At 47.3% G+C, this 15,000-nt stretch overlaps 2 protein-coding genes and 1 long non-coding RNA gene across 5 annotated transcripts in view; all 3 read left to right on the forward strand.

The window, feature by feature from the left end:
* Nucleotides 1-336, forward strand: part of arrdc1b (arrestin domain containing 1b) — a 16,091-nt gene extending 15,755 nt beyond the window's left edge. The window contains exon 8 of the mRNA XM_076169501.1: nucleotides 1-336. This exon is cut by the window's left edge and continues 1,429 nt beyond it. The gene's annotated coding sequence lies outside the window, so the exon portion shown is untranslated.
* Nucleotides 337-2,569: 2,233 nt separating this feature from the next.
* On the forward strand, nucleotides 2,570-4,638 carry LOC143015501 (uncharacterized). The gene is made up of 4 exons (XR_012965436.1): nucleotides 2,570-2,636; nucleotides 3,240-3,427; nucleotides 3,514-3,757; nucleotides 3,962-4,638. It is a non-coding gene; the product is annotated as an uncharacterized LOC143015501 (long non-coding RNA).
* Nucleotides 4,639-5,586: 948 nt separating this feature from the next.
* Nucleotides 5,587-15,000, forward strand: part of ehmt1b (euchromatic histone-lysine N-methyltransferase 1b) — a 17,191-nt gene continuing 7,777 nt past the window's right edge. Inside the window, exons 1-7 of one of the 3 annotated variants that reach the window (XM_076169503.1) lie at nucleotides 5,587-5,689; nucleotides 12,186-12,276; nucleotides 12,653-13,185; nucleotides 13,879-14,092; nucleotides 14,360-14,502; nucleotides 14,648-14,812; nucleotides 14,920-14,994. In XM_076169503.1, the coding sequence (XP_076025618.1) occupies nucleotides 5,669-5,689; nucleotides 12,186-12,276; nucleotides 12,653-13,185; nucleotides 13,879-14,092; nucleotides 14,360-14,502; nucleotides 14,648-14,812; nucleotides 14,920-14,994 (1,242 nt within the window). In that variant the 5' untranslated portion in view covers nucleotides 5,587-5,668. The remainder of the gene's footprint in view (nucleotides 5,690-12,185; nucleotides 12,277-12,652; nucleotides 13,186-13,878; nucleotides 14,093-14,359; nucleotides 14,503-14,647; nucleotides 14,813-14,919; nucleotides 14,995-15,000) is intronic. The other 2 variants (XM_076169504.1, XM_076169505.1) reach the window with 2 other exon arrangements.

Consider the following 15,000-nt stretch of genomic DNA (forward strand, 5'->3'; position numbering starts at 1 on the left):
TGCAGTTTTACAAATGAGGAGGTTAAACACACATTCCTCTGTTCCGGGGCGTGAGAGGAGCTCACCTCTGCCCTCTAGTGGTCACTGCTGGCACCGGCTTTGAGATGAACCGTGGAGTTGGTCGCGTTGAGATGTGAGTCAACAGCACAGTCTCGTCTTTGAGTTTGAGTCTGACGGCGTTGTGTATGTTTGTCTTAATTTCCCTTTAGTGTTACACATGTGAGCCAAAACGTGAAGACGACAAACATGCATGTGCACAACACGGCACTTTTATGACGAACTGAGTGTGTGTGACTGTGTGGGTTTCTGTGTGACTGTGTGTGTGTGTGTGTGTGTGTGTGTGCGCGCGTGTGTGTGTGTGTGTGTAAAATATGTTATTGCTGTTCCAATGTTGAGTTTTATTTGATTGCCCCAAGGCTCTTTATGTTCGGCCTTTACTGATTCTCCCCTGAATTAAACCAAAAGCTCAAATGACCTTTTTAAAATATTTACTCACACACAGGTCTGTAATGTAAAGCACATGACGCCATCTAGTGGTCACAAGGGCTCAATGCTGGCTTACATTGACAGAACAACGTGCAGAAAAGACGCAAACTCGCTGCTCACGCTTCTGTAAAATCAGTAAATACAAAGTGAAGAGTACCCGGATGTTTCAGTCACATTTTGAGCAGAACTTGTCAGATTTCATGCATTTTTAAATTAGTTTGTTTTGTTTTAAAAGTATGGGAATAAAGACCAAAGCAGTTCAGATTGTTGATTAAAAACTGGACATAAAATAATGAATCCTGTTTGTCCCCGACAATATGAAACTAATCACAGGTTCAGTCTTTGCCTCCACTAAACCTGTGATGACCTGCAGTGGCCTCCTGTGACCTCCAGTGACCTGCAGTGACCTCCAGTGACCTGTAGACCAGATGTGGCCCTGCACCAAAATAATCCAATCTGAACTTTCCCTTCCTCAGGCCACGTTTGAGGCCACAAGATTCTATTGTCGACATTAGAATAACAAATAAAAAGCCATGATGGAAGTGAAGTAACTCCTCTGATGTAAACGTCTGACTGGGATTCCTTCTGTGCCAAGTGTGCGTTTATGGAATTGGTCTTTGATGGCGCTCGGTGCTGAATCTGTGACTGAACATAACCGCTGACTTCTGCTGTGTGTGTGTGGTTCATGAATCTCACTGGACGGTTTGTACAGAAATGATTTGGAGTCAAGAACAATCTTGACTCAAGCCTGCTGATTTTCTCCTTATTTGTCAAAGATTTTATTCTGATTCGTTTTAAAATGCATTACAGAATCTAGATACCTGAAGGAAATAAAGATCAAGAAGAAATTGGAGACAAACCTTATAGAATGTGTCCACAAACAGCAAAGAGAAAGTTGATTTTCCATTCCTTTAATAAAATTAAATCATAATGTTTGAGACTTTGTGATGCTCAGCCTTGTAGAAACATTCTGTCCTGGTTCCTGGTTGATTCCAGTTGAGATTAGAGTGTAGAACCTACAAATCTAGATGTTCAGATTTATACAAGCCAACGTTTTTCATGCTGGATTTCTTTTCCACTGAAGCTTTCAGGTGGGAATGAAAGCAAAATTCTGTGAAACATTTCTGAAACGACTTCAGACCCTGGAGGGTTAAACCGAGTGTCGGGTCCAAGCTTATTGTTTAATCGTGCAGAAAAACGTTTTAGCTCCTGACTGCCACACAAAGCAAATCTCCCCCTTCCTCCTCCTCCTCCTCCTCCTCTTCTGTCTCTGAGGCTGTGCCTGCATCCTCAACGTCTTGAGTCACCACCATCCTGTCGTCCCCCCTTGGGGCTGTGATGGACATGTCTCCTGTCTGGGACACAGTCAGCTTCGTCTCATGGACTGTGCTAAGTGCACTTGATATAAACTAATGTAGCTTTTAAACGGTGAAGATTGTCTTTTTTGGCTCTGAGCTGCGGAACAATGTTTTCATCGTCATTGTTTAAAGAAATACAAAAGATAATGTGCAATTCCTCTGGTGGCCACGAGTTCTACAGCGGTTTGGTCCTCACGTCTCTTCTGCCTTTGTTCAGTCTGATTCTTTCTTCACCAAAAGGTACTAAAGCTTTATGACGGCCCACATCTTCTCTCTGTGTTCTTTTCCTTTCTCGTATCGATGGCTGGCGTCTGGTTTTGTATTTTTCTACCTGTAAACTGTCCACAGGTGCAGTACACAGATGGTCAGTAAATGTTGTGTATCAATGTGCTGTGCAGAATCAGAGTTGCACAGTGGAACAATAAAATCATCTGAAATGGTTTTGTTTCCTTTTGTCGAGCAAAGCATCTTTGTGGTTACAAACTAAGAACAAAGCTTTTATGATTGTCTTACAGCTCTAAGTCGATCTTTGTTCATTAATCAAAGGCATTCACCTCCGCGCAGCAATGTTGAAACTTTTCCGAGTTCATTTCCACTCTCGGTGTAAAAAAAGTGTAACTTTTAGATTCTGTTGAGTGTGGAGTGATTGGATGGAGTTGATTATCTCTTCAGCGTGTGAGCATCTTTGGTCTAACTCCACCTAAGCCCCGCCCACTGCGCCGGAGCGTCTCACCTCTTCAGGTACAGGCGGAGAGAAGCGGACATGTCAGCTCCGGAGTGCACATTTATACGGTAAGTGCAATTACGTTCATGCTGTGAACTTAACATTAAAAGATTTACGGAGAATATATGCTGCACAAAGCCTTGCTACTAACTGAATTGCAAATTTGTTCCTGTAACATTAAAAAGCTTTAGCTAGCTAACACGACGTTAGTTTGTAGCTAGCTAACTAGTTACTAATGGTGGTTATTAATGGTGATTTAAAAACAATTCACAAGCGCGAAAAGTTTTTTTGTTTAACTGTAACGTAATGCCAAACTGTGTTGGAGCTAAAGGTCGCAGATTTGTTTTTGAATCCACCGCCGTCGAACATCAGAGGGACCGGAACAACAAACAGTCATGTCCCAATATACAGACGCTTTTTCATGGGTGTTTGTGTTTGTTATTGTTTGTGTGGCTGCAGGGTTATTTTGTGTTTTTGTGTTTTAAATATGAATCGACTTGTATCAAACTTAATTGCATTTCTCCGTAAAAACAAAATGCTGCAAAATGAAACCCCTGCTGGATCGGGGCCCTGGGAGGACCGGGTTGGAGAGCCCTGCTTTAACATTCACTTTGAGGCAAGAAACAATGACTTCCATACGACATTCAGTTTGATCTTACTCTCTTTTCCAGTCATGGAGAGATTTTGCCCGATGCCACCTGATGCACAAGTTCTATACAACACCACAGACAATTCCCTGCTTTGGGAGACGAAGATGAGGGAGACCTTTCAGCACCGCCTCAAGAAGCTTGTTAATGAGCCAGGCAGAAGAGTTGGTATCCTCTCCATCTTCCCAAGATTCCTGCATACTAAAGGATTGGTACTGGTCTGGAAAGAGATGTTCACAACGACTTGACATTTAAAAGTATTCCATGAAGGAGTAATTTAATATCTTCTTTCTTAAAGGTGGATCAAGACTCGACTCTTGTATTTGGTGACGACACATCCTCCAGGCTGTGTGGACGTGTTCTCCAAGCCAAATGTCACTAAAGAGGCTAAGCTTCTACTTCACTCCAACACCAGAGTAGGGTGTCTTGGTGCAGTCAGCAGGAAGTCCGCCAGGAAGTGATCTTGTGCGCCTCCTTCCACCACCACCAGGGGGCCAACGGCTCCAAACATTGGCCATCTGATGCAGTTGAGACTAAATAAGGTAATTTATAGTAAGTTTATTATAATCTGTCACCTTCCTAGCCACGTGTGTAAATGATTGGGTTGTTTGGATACAATGTAACTTTAGTCTCATAGGCATTCCCATGGTGTACCAGCCAGTGAGAAGGGTTTGAATCATCTCTACTATAATGTAGTTTGTTCTGTGTCTAATGTTCAGTTTCCATCTCTTCTTGTCATGCTGCAGTTTGAAGGAGCAACCAGCAGGGTCAGCAGCCATAGCTCCCCGCTGGTGGAGTGACAGCTTCTACATCATCATGGATTTAATTCACACTAAACTGACTGCATGGGGGGAAAAGAAAGAAAAGTAAAATAAGCGAATATATACAGTTACATTGTTTATTGGAATTAATTCTTTTACTTTTACTTGTAACACTTTTTCAGTGCAGATTGCTCGACACTTAAGTGAAACTAACCCTAACCAGGATACCAGTGTGTAGCTGTGCATAACCTGAAGAATGCCTCTTTTTGCAGAGGATTTAGTTCTGTTTGCTTCAGGCTCCACCGTGTGCTGCATCAGTGTGCAGCTGAGTGTATGTGAGTGTGAAGTGTTTGGGATGGGGAGATCTGAGGCCATTGTTCTGCTGGAAAACAGTGAGTTCCCTCTCAGGCTGTTCACAGGTGACGGTGGTATGAAGCATGAGATTGATCTGCACTGATCCAGGTCCTGACGTGGTGAAGAAGAGCCGAGCCTGGAGGTGGAACTCGAGGGCAATGGAACAAGGATCAAGAACCAAATGAATCGGTAGAAACTACAATTAATACATGCAAAAATAATATATTTAAGACTATTACAACTTGTGTTACAGCAGAGGAGACATTGATACTTTACACTAAAACCAAGGTAACCAAGATATACATTAGAAAAAAAGTACACAAAATAAACAAAAATAAATACCAAGCTGCTAAAAATAAATGTCTCACTATTTTGTTTATAATTCTATTTTCTCTCAGGTGTGTTTTTTATGTTTTTGAGGTGTGGTATTATTTACAATATACTGTAACTATTTAGCTCAGATGTGTTTTTATAATATATTTCTTTTGCTCGGGTGTTTTATTATTATCTGTCATTTGTTTCTTTAGCTCAGGTGTTATATTATTATTAGTGTTTCTTTAGCTCAGGTGTTATATTATTTATGTTTCTTTAGCTCAGGTGTTATGTTATTATTAGTGTTTCTTTAGCTCAGGTGTAATATTATTTATGTTTCTTTAGCTCAGGTGTTATATTATTATTTGTGTTTCTTTAGCTCAGGTGTAATATTATTATTTGTGTTTCTTTAGCTCAGGTGTAATATCATTATTTGTGTTTCTTTAGCTCAGGTGTAATATTATTATTTGTGTTTCTTTAGCTCAGGTGTAATATTATTATTTATGTTTCTTTAGCTCAGGTGTTATGTTATTATTTGTGTTTCTTTAGCTCAGGTGTAATATTATTTATGTTTCTTTAGCTCAGGTGTTATATTATTATTTGTGTTTCTTTAGCTCAGGTGTTATATTATTATTTGTGTTTCTTGAGCTCAGGTGTAATATTATTATTTGTGTTTCTTTAGCTCAGGTGTAATATTATTTGTGTTTCTTTAGCTGAGGTGTAATATTATTATTTGTGTTTCTTTAGCTCAGGTGTTATATTATTTATGTTTCTTTAGCTCAGGTGTTATATTATTTGTGTTTCTTTAGCTCAGGTGTTATATTATTATTTATGTTTCTTTATCTCAGGTGTAATATTATTATTTATGTTTCTTTAGCTCAGGTGTAATATTATTATTTGTGTTTCTTTAGCTCAGGTGTTATATTATTATTTGTGTTTCTTTAGCTCAGGTGTGTCTGTATGACGCCGGCTGCTGAGCTATAAGCGTGACGTCAGCATTGTGGGCGGGGTTTAGGTCCAGGCACCATGGCTTCGGTCGGGACCGAGGTGAGTGTGTGAGGCTGATCGAAGCTCAGCCGCTTCTCCTTCTCTGCTCGTCTCCCCGCCGCGGACGCAGTTTTGCTCCGCGGCGGCTGGAGCTCCGCTGCTTTCACGGTGATTCGGTGGCGATTCGGCGTTCGCTGGTGCCGAAGTGTTCGCTGGCAGCCCGGAGCCTCTTTGCTTTTGTGCTGGACCGGAGGGCAACTGAATGTGCAGGAAGATGCTGCGCCCCGGAACGTGAATGCATCACGCGGGCGCCTTGTTAGCGCCGCCCGGGTCCTTGCGTATTCACGTTCCCGGCTCGGGTCGCTGTCTTGCTTTTGGCTCCGCTTTACGGTTCAAAATAAACCGCAGAAAATGCTGCACCCGTTTTTATCGATACAATAAGACTTTTAGATGTTTACAGTGATTGGCTGTTGATCAGATTTGCTCATTTCTTCGCCGGTGCTTAGCTGTTAGCATTCGTGCTAGTCGGCAGACTCTGCACACTTTGTCAATTCCAGACAACAAACGCTAATTACACTCGTCGTCGTTTCAAAGCGACTCGTGGACGATTTACACAAACGTCAGATGAGTCCAACTCAAATGTTGCGCTCCTCCGTGCAGACTGAGTGTAAATAGGAGCAACATGGTAACTGATGCAGTGAGCCGAAGGCAGCAGCTCGCAGCCTCCCGCTGCAAACACAAGGCGCCACAAATCCGAGGCAGCGTTTCTGCTCTAAACTTTTACTCTGACTCCTTTATCTCACTTATTTATTTGACTCCTTTGTTTTGTTTTGCACGTCCGCGACTCTCCGCGCCTTTGTTTTGGCACGCGCGAGTCTCCTGTCTGTCACTATCAGTTCTTACATAATGTGTTGTCATCGATAATCGGTTTGTGATCGAAGTGATCAGTGACCGGATTGTTCACGTTCAAGCGCTTCATTCTGTCTTTGACTCTTCTCTACTACGATACCGTTTGGTGTTGACCGGCAGGGGTCGCTCTATGAATAGGTTATTAAGTGGGGTCGACGTGGAGCGTTCAAACTTAATCATTTGTGTCATTATCGGTGATAATGTGGCTCATTTGTAATAGCAATCTATATGAAGTTCAACACAGCAGCATCAGTATAAGTGTGTGTGTGTGTGTGTGTGTGTGTTGAGAGGTGCTGATGGTACTTTGGTGTGTTTCACTGATGTCGTGCTCATGCTGCATGAGAGTGAGAAGTGTTTGTAATAATCTGAGTGTTCTGAATGGAACCCAGCCCTGTAGAGCAACAGACAGTAGAGTGCAACATGAGAGTGGGACCCTGTAATCTACAGGTGGGCCCGAGTGTCAAAGGTCACACACACAGACAGACAAACCACTTCATCTAATGATTGATTATGTTCTGATGTTTTCATCCACATCTGAGGGTTTGTTTGTTTCATCAGCCGGGTGGTGCAGGAAGTACGGAATCCTTTCTCTTTAAATGTCCCCGCGCTCCATAACATGGCAGAGACATTCTGTACAAAGATAATAACTCATCTGTTTCAAAGGGGCCATATTATGACTGTTTCTTAAAATAGCTATTACTTAGATTGCTAATTTGTAAACACACTTGACTCAACAAATACTAATAATAAGTAACAAGTCAGCAGATGAATCAACAGCGACCGTTCACTACATAGACTCCTGACACAGTGACTACATGAACCTGTGTGATGAGTGTGTTTGTCAGTGTAGTCTTTCATAGAAGAGCATAGCCCCGTTGATATGCTTCCTGTGTTGTTGTTTGAAGTTTCAGCAGCACTTTCTCGTCCTTTAGGGCTGATTGACGACCTTCAGTTTGCTTGATTACATCATCGTTGGTCTCCTCGTCAATAATCTGCTGGTTGTTTATAGAGACTGAGTGTGGAGACGCGCTGTGACATTTTGAGGTGTCGGATGAAGTTCAACCTACAATGCTTAGCTCCGTGTTGTGATTTAGACTGAGCAGTCCCCCCACCGCTCCTTTACCTCCACCAAGGACGTAAGAACGCGTCGGTGTGATGTTGCTGTGTGGTAACAACGTCTTTAGATGTCACTGATTCCAGATGTGATGGTTTAGTCACTGGATAGTAAGTGTGAAGGTCCAACCATTAGACTGAATGCTGTCACCTGTAGGTCTCAGCCCAACTGACAAGAGTTCAGGTTCAGTAGTTCCTTCTCTGAAATGTTTACTTTAAAACTTGACTTTTCTGTGATTAAGGCAGTAAACCAGTTTTCTTTGGAGAATGACAGAGTATTGATTCTGTGCTGGTGTAAACAAACACTCTGGGTACTGACTGAAGGTCCTGAAGGCTGAGTTGCTGGGTGTGTCTGTGTCAGCCTGCTGCACTTTGTCTCCTGTAGAGCTGCTTGGAGACTTCCCCTTTATAGATTCACCTCTCTTTCTGTACGTTTGTGTTTGTGACTTACATCACAGATTTTTTCCGCGAGCTCGCCTGTCAGGATTTAGTCGTCTTTCAGTTGAGACACACTTGAATCCGCCAACATCTGCACTCTGCCTTCGTCCTCCTGGCCTGGTAGCTACCGTTCACTCTTCCCCTTGTGAGCTCAGAGTTTGGACTGAATGCGGTCGGTTGATTCGTTCTTTTTGAAGTGTTCTCCCTCGCTGCTGTGGCTTCCTCTGGCCTGCTCTTTGCAAAGCCCGGAGGTATTGTTCTTTGCTCCGGTGCTGCCTGGAGACAAAGGCTCGTCCCGCTGAGAGATTGTGATGGGGCCTGTTGTCTAGGATGGCCCCTGGTGGAGGGGCAGCGCTCGGCTCCTCTGGCTCTCCCCCCCGGGCCCCGTACCCCACCTTCCTGCTCTCTCCTCCTCCTCCTACTCCCCCTCCCTCCCGTTGATGCTCCTCCAGTAGCTCGGCACACGCGTCGCCAACGAGGCCCTTTGACTTGAAGGAAATGGATGGTGTTAGAGTTTGAAATGGACTGAGCATGCTCTGTGGAGACCACTGTGAAGAGAGCAACCAGCAGAGGGAGCCACCAGGTCACGTGAGCAGAGAGGTGAATGTGCATGCGGGGAAGGGAAGGAAAGGAAAAGAGGAACCATCTCAACCAGACCCTCTCTTTCTCCCTCCTCTCTCTCTCTCTCTCAAACACACATACACACATACTCACTCTCTCTTCCTCCTCCGTCTGTCTCTCTGACGCCTTCTCCTTCAATAGAGGCCATGAGAAGAAAGCCGGTATGAAGCTTCCTGGAGACACACAGCTTCCACAGGGAGAGACTTGTCGGCCTCTGTTGCTTTTCAGTTGGTCTTCTAATGGAAACGCTTCGTTCTGCTTCTGGTTCTCAGCCTCTTTTTTTTGCCAGTTTTTTTCGTCAACACCTGCCGATCTTAACTTGGTCCTGCTTCCCGAGGCAGAGGGTCGGTCTCCAGCCGCTCTGCCTCGTCAGAGCAGAGCAGCTTTGTGTTTGTAGTTGGAGAGCTTCTGGTGGATTTGCATCTTGAGGATGTTCAGCAGAGCAGGGGAGCAAAGGTTAAGTGTTTTGTGGGGGTTAATTTCTAGGGACAGCTTACTAATGAAGCCGTGTGGACTCAGATACAGTCACTTACAGTTCATTGTTGTTATTTTAGTTGTTGTCAATCATGTTGACGTGCTGGAGGTGTGAATCCAAAGCCAGCCTCTTCTCCTCTCCTTTACCTCTGTGCTTCCTCTCAGAGGCCTGGTGTGACGCTCAGACAGCGCAGGAAGTAGCCAGGCGCAAAAGTCCAAACTGCTTCCATATCTTCTGTATTTTTGCCCTTAAACGTTCCTGGCTGTTGTGTAGCAAACTATCCTGAGTGACTGTGGACTGCTGAGCTCGTCTCTGTAGAAGGAGGAACCTGGTGGTCAACCGTTTGTATGTGGAAATGTCCCCTGATGCCTCAAAGCCTTAAAGGTCCTGCTGAGTCTGAGCGGCTTCATTTCTAACCCGTCTGCTGTTTAGATGAAGGAGTTGAAGAAGAGCTCTGGCTTTCAAAAACGTCGCTCTGTAAAAACATTGATTCTCTCCTTTGCTGTCCTCAGAAAGGGAATTTAGCAGCACCAGACTGGAAATTCACCAAAACAGAAGATGAAACGAGCGTCCTCGGCCATTAATTGGCTTGTTCCCAGCATGCAAAGCGAGCATCACAAAGGCAGCTGGGCTCGTTTGGTGAGGCCGCGTCAAGAAGAAGGGAAGCGTTTCATGTCTCCGGCGTGGGCGTGGGCACCTTTCTGAGCTCCAGTAAGGCTGTGAGGAGTGCTGTGTGTGTGTGTGTGTGTGTGCTGGTGTAAGTACCGTCCTTTCACACCAGCGTCCGCTCTCAGGCGTCTCCCGCTCGCAGTTGTTCTAAAGATAGGTCAGGTCAGCCCTGAACCCCCCGGGGCCACGTGGAGGGGATCTGAACCTCATGAGACCAGAGAGCTTGGAGGAGATCTACTTTGTGCTCTGCTGGCTCTTTACCTTGTTTTATTGTCTATGAATGAGGTTTGACTTCAGGCTCATCATCAGGGCTCGTGGCTTCAGTTGGGACATTGTTTCAGCAGGAACCACGAGCCTCCGGTCCCTGTGTGCCCCCCCTAGTGGCCGTCTGCCGTCATGGCCGTGCTGTGTCAGTAAACAACCCGGTTACGAAATGGCGGAGATCTGCAGTCAGCCTTCTCTGTCTGCCTCCCCTCCCCCTCCTTCTTTTTCTGTCTTCACTCTGTGCTGTTCCGCTTGCAGCCACTAGGGGGAGGGATGAGGCCAATGTGTTTCAATTGGCCTCTCCTCCATCCATGACAAAGGAGCTGAGGGATTCTACTCCTCCGTGGCTCCCTGGAGCGTAGACCCTGGCTCCTCACTGAGATGTTCCTCAGCTCCTGGTCTGACCTCCTGCCTGACACGGCAGCAGAGGCGCCCCGTGTCACAACGCTGTCCTGGTCGGAGCTGGTTTGCGGTGGAGGAATCGGTTGAATCTCTTTCCCGTTCCCTTCTCGTTCCCTTGGTTCTCGGGGTCTCGGTTGAGTGAGGACACAGGCTGCTGCTGCAGTAGAGGAGACTGTGAGGGAAAAGGATTGCTCTCCTGGAGAAATGTCTGTCTCCTCTGCCGGCTCCTAACCCCTGGGTTTCTGGAGCACAAATCTTATTTAGAAAGTTAAATGTTTGTTCATGTTTGTCATCAAACCTGGCAACGCTTTCAATCAGACAAACGTGGGGTCGTACCACTGAAGGGTCAGAGAGCCTGGTTCTGTCGTCCTCTGTCTTCGGTCTTCCTCTGCTAACGAGGTGGCAGCTTCCTGTTCCGCTGCAGAGCTCTGCTGCTGCTCTCTGTCAGAGCCTTCAGACCTTCTTGCTCCCTCACACAGAGAGTCAGGTCCATTAATCAGCGTCTCGTCTGCAGGCCTCCTTTGGGGAAACGTCGTCCCGTCACCTCCTGGTGAACCCGTCTGCTCACACCGCCGTGCGTTAGGAGGAAGTTGAAGCTTTACGTGTTCCTCCTTCTGTCCTTTCTCCATTTCACTGTGGCAGGTGCTCCATGTAGGAGCTTCACCTGCTTCACTTAAACCCCAGCGGCTCGGCTCGGATCAGATCCGCTGGGCTCCTGGCCTTAAAGAGAAATGTTCAATGTTTACCAGAGATTACAAAACAAGGTCACGAGGCAGTGTAGTAGAGTGTGTGTGTGTGTGTGTGTGTGTGTGTGTGTGTTTGCGCCTCTGTTGGATCTTTTGATTGGACTCGTCTGCTTCCATCGCTCGCTGGATCTGGGAAGCCTTGAAGAAGTTTGTGTGTGTGTGTGTGTGGGTGTGGGTGTGTGTGTGTTTGCGTGGGTGTGTGCTTGGGTGTGTTGGTGTGTGTCCTCACCTTTCCTCTGCCAGCTCTGAGACTCTGATTTGAGGAGGAGAAGGTCTGACCTGTTTGACACGGTGACGTTGGAGACGTTGTCGCCTTGACAACCCTCAGTGCTTACTTGGAGTCGTCGTTTAACAAAGCGGAGCAAAGAGAGTCGGAGGATCTGAGCCCTCAGAACGTCACAGTGCAGGTTCAACCAAACATGGCTGATGGCTGGACTGGATGGCGACCGAATATGGAGCTCTTTGTTCTGAACTGAGAAAGAGAAAGAGAGAGAGAGAGGGAGAGAGAGCGAGTGTGTGTGTGCACACTGGGCGATTGGCCTGCTTGTGTTACACTTCCTGATGTTACCGGCTCTTTTAAACGCTTCCTCCTGGGGGACGTTAGAGCGTCTGTGTGTGGCTGCGGCCTCTTTTGAAGCGTCAGAGGCCTTTGCTTGTGTCGTTGCACGTTGAGTTAGAGTCTGAATTCCAGGACCAGAACAGTTGGCACACGTCAGGGATGAAGTGATCCATCTCAGGTTCAGCCTTCTGGATGGTGACCCGTATCTTCGTCTTCGTCTCTGGTAGAAGCACTGCAGCGCTCTGACCTTTGTGTTTGATTCTGAGAGTGGCGTTGCTGAACGTCTCTGTTTTCACTCAGCATGAGGTTCCTGAAGGTCAAGTAGAGCGTCTAACCTGTGTGCTTCCCCCCCCCCCCCAGCCCACTGGTCCAGCCCAGGGCAGCGTGGACAAGGGCGCTTCAGCCACCAAGGAGGGAATCGCTTCGTCCGGCAACCGAGAGGAGAAAGCAGGTACTGATCCAAACAAAGCTCCCAACCTTCCATTGTTCATATTCAGAGTGTGAGGACGAGCTGAGCTGTGGCCCGTTGTAATGTAAGGATGTGTCCGGAGTAAAGGCTCCAACTCCACCTTCATCACCTGTGACAGCTCATTATGCGGCTCATTACCAAGCAGAGGAATGAATTCATGCAGCACATAAATTTTAAATGACTTCATCAACAGTTTATGAAGTCTAAATGAATTGATGAGACGTTACAAGCTTCAGAGCGATCACGCTGCGTTCAAGCGGGGTCGGGAATGGAGAAATGCCAATTTTACAACTGTTAGAATGTGTAACGGAGCAATGCGGTGCGTTGTGAGTGTGACCTGTGTGTTTGTGTGTCACAGACGGAGACAAAGAGGCGGCGGCCTGCAGACGGGCCTCGGTTTCTCCTGCTGCTGCTGCAGAGCCACCGCTGCTGAACGGCGCCGAGTGTGACGACATGAGACACACACAGAGTCCCACGCACACCTCTTCACCAGGAAACAAGACTTCGCCGTCGGCCAACGAAAACGGCATGGCGGAGGTGGCGCCGCCGCCGCACGGCTCCGTCACGGGGAGCAACGGATTTGTTCTGACGAAGCAGCAGCAGCTGGAGGGCGGCGCTGGAGTCTCCCCCCACAGGACTAACTGGGCGCCTCTGGGCTCCACAGCAGGGGGGGACGCAGCCAAAGCTCACCCGCCGTCTGCGTCTGCGCCGGGTCGCACGCAGAGCGCAGGTTCACTAAGGACTGACCCCAGTGCAGGGACGCCGTCGGGACAGGGGGCATCAGACACTAACAATGGCACGGCGCCGTCTCCCGCCCCGACCCCGCAGCCCGTCACAATACACCGAGCACGCAAGACCATGTCCAGACCCGCCGTCAGCCCGGCCCAGAAGGTAAACCACAGACCAGAGGCCCGCAGGTGGCGCTGTAGTACAGGCCACGCCCATTTACACCCAAGTGCTTTTCTCAGGTCAATGGTCACAAAACCTCACAGGTAGTTTGTCTGCAGCAAGCTGGACAAAAGTTTCATACTTGTTTTTTTTATATATATTCTTAACGGTTTTGTCATCATTGGCTGCCGTAGTTGAGTGGGCGTGGCTTATTCTTCAAAAAGGGCTGCACCACAACTCTACAGTCTATAGAGCAGAGGGGCAGAGCGGGTAAACAGAGCTGCAGGTCTGCTCTGCTCTGGAAGAAAGCAGCAGAACTTCACCTATGAGTCAAATTTACACAAAAACAAAACGGCAAAACACGTAAAGGAAAGTTAGCATCGACGAATCAGAGGCAGTTTCACTGAACGTGAAGTTATGATAGAAAATGTGTGTGTTTGCCTGAGTGTTTGCCTGTTAAATCAAGATGTGCTGAGCGATCTTCACGGTGAATGTTTCAGATTTATTACCGCTGCTCTCCTGAAGACAATGATGTATTATATGCGATGCTGACTGGCAGAATGAGCTCAGTAATACACGATGTATGGAAAAAGTCAGTCATATTCTTCCCTCTGGGTTGCCGTGGTTACAGGAGGCTCTTTAGTGATATCTAGTGACATGGGGGCTTGATGAGTTTTTGGTTCTTGTCCCCTGCAGCTCCTCAACAAGGAGCTGAGAGAAGCCAAGAACGCCAAGATGGAGAAAACGCAGGGTCACGTTTCAGCCGACGCACAGACGGGCCCACAGCAGAACCAGCTACCTCAGAGTCCACCGGACACTCCAGCTTCAGCACACCACGCGGCCCCGCCCCACTCACCAGCACCTCCGCCGCCTCCCGCGCCTCCTGCTCCCCCTGCCAAGATCCAGCTAGGTTAGACTCCGCCCCCACCCCACCATGGCCTCCTGCTTCTGAGAGAGTCTGGAGCCCATTACTAAAGTGTGTGTGTGTGTGTGTGTGTGTGTGTGTGTGTGTGTGTGTGTGTGTGTGTGTGTGTGTGTGTGTGTGTGTGTGTGTGTGTGTGTGTGTGTGTGTGTGTGTGTGTGTGTGTGTGTGTGTGTGTGTGTGTGTGTGTGTGTGTGTGTGTGTGTGTGTGTGTGTGTGTGTGTGTGTGTGTGTGTGTGTCGTCTCTCTCTCTAGCCTCGTACTCAGGAGTGATGTCATCCCGTAAGAAGAAGAGGAGGATGGGAACCTACAGCCTGGTGCCCAAGAAGAAAACCAAAGTGCTTAAGCAGCGAACTGTGCTGGAGATGTTTAAGGAACAATCTGCCAAAATCTCAGAGGTCCTTGCCCCCTTCATGCCTTTATTCAACCTAAACATACGTATCATAACACACACACACACACACACACACACACATACAGGAGGAATCTGTCTGCTGGGGCTCAGACTGCAAAACCAAACCCTGATCCTCTCTCATCCCTCAGGCTAAAGAGGAGTCCAGCATAAACGGGGACAAAGCGGAGAACGCGTCCGAGGAGGAAGAGTCCGAGGAGGCGGAGGAATCGGAGGAAGAGGAAGGACGGCCGCCGACGGATCAGAGCGTCGGCGCTGTCAAGGAATCCAGTCCGACGTCTGAACTCATCACCAAGGTTTGGACCTCAGGAGTGAAACTGTGCAGAGAGAAGCTCAGTCAGGTCTGTGAGCCCATCAGATCAATCAGGTCGTGATTCTGTTTGTTTGTTGTGTTTTTTTGAAGCAGGCAGCGGAAGAGCAGGAGTCTGAGGAGTCTGGAGAAGAGGAAGGAGAGGAGGAGGGCACAGAGTCAGATCTGGTGAGT

The sequence above is a fragment of the Genypterus blacodes genome, unplaced genomic scaffold (assembly GCF_046128005.1).
Source record: "Genypterus blacodes isolate CSIRO-AG114 ecotype Tasmania unplaced genomic scaffold, CSIRO-AGI_Gbla_v1 ptg000205l_1, whole genome shotgun sequence".
NCBI classification, from domain to species: domain Eukaryota; kingdom Metazoa; phylum Chordata; class Actinopteri; order Ophidiiformes; family Ophidiidae; genus Genypterus; species Genypterus blacodes.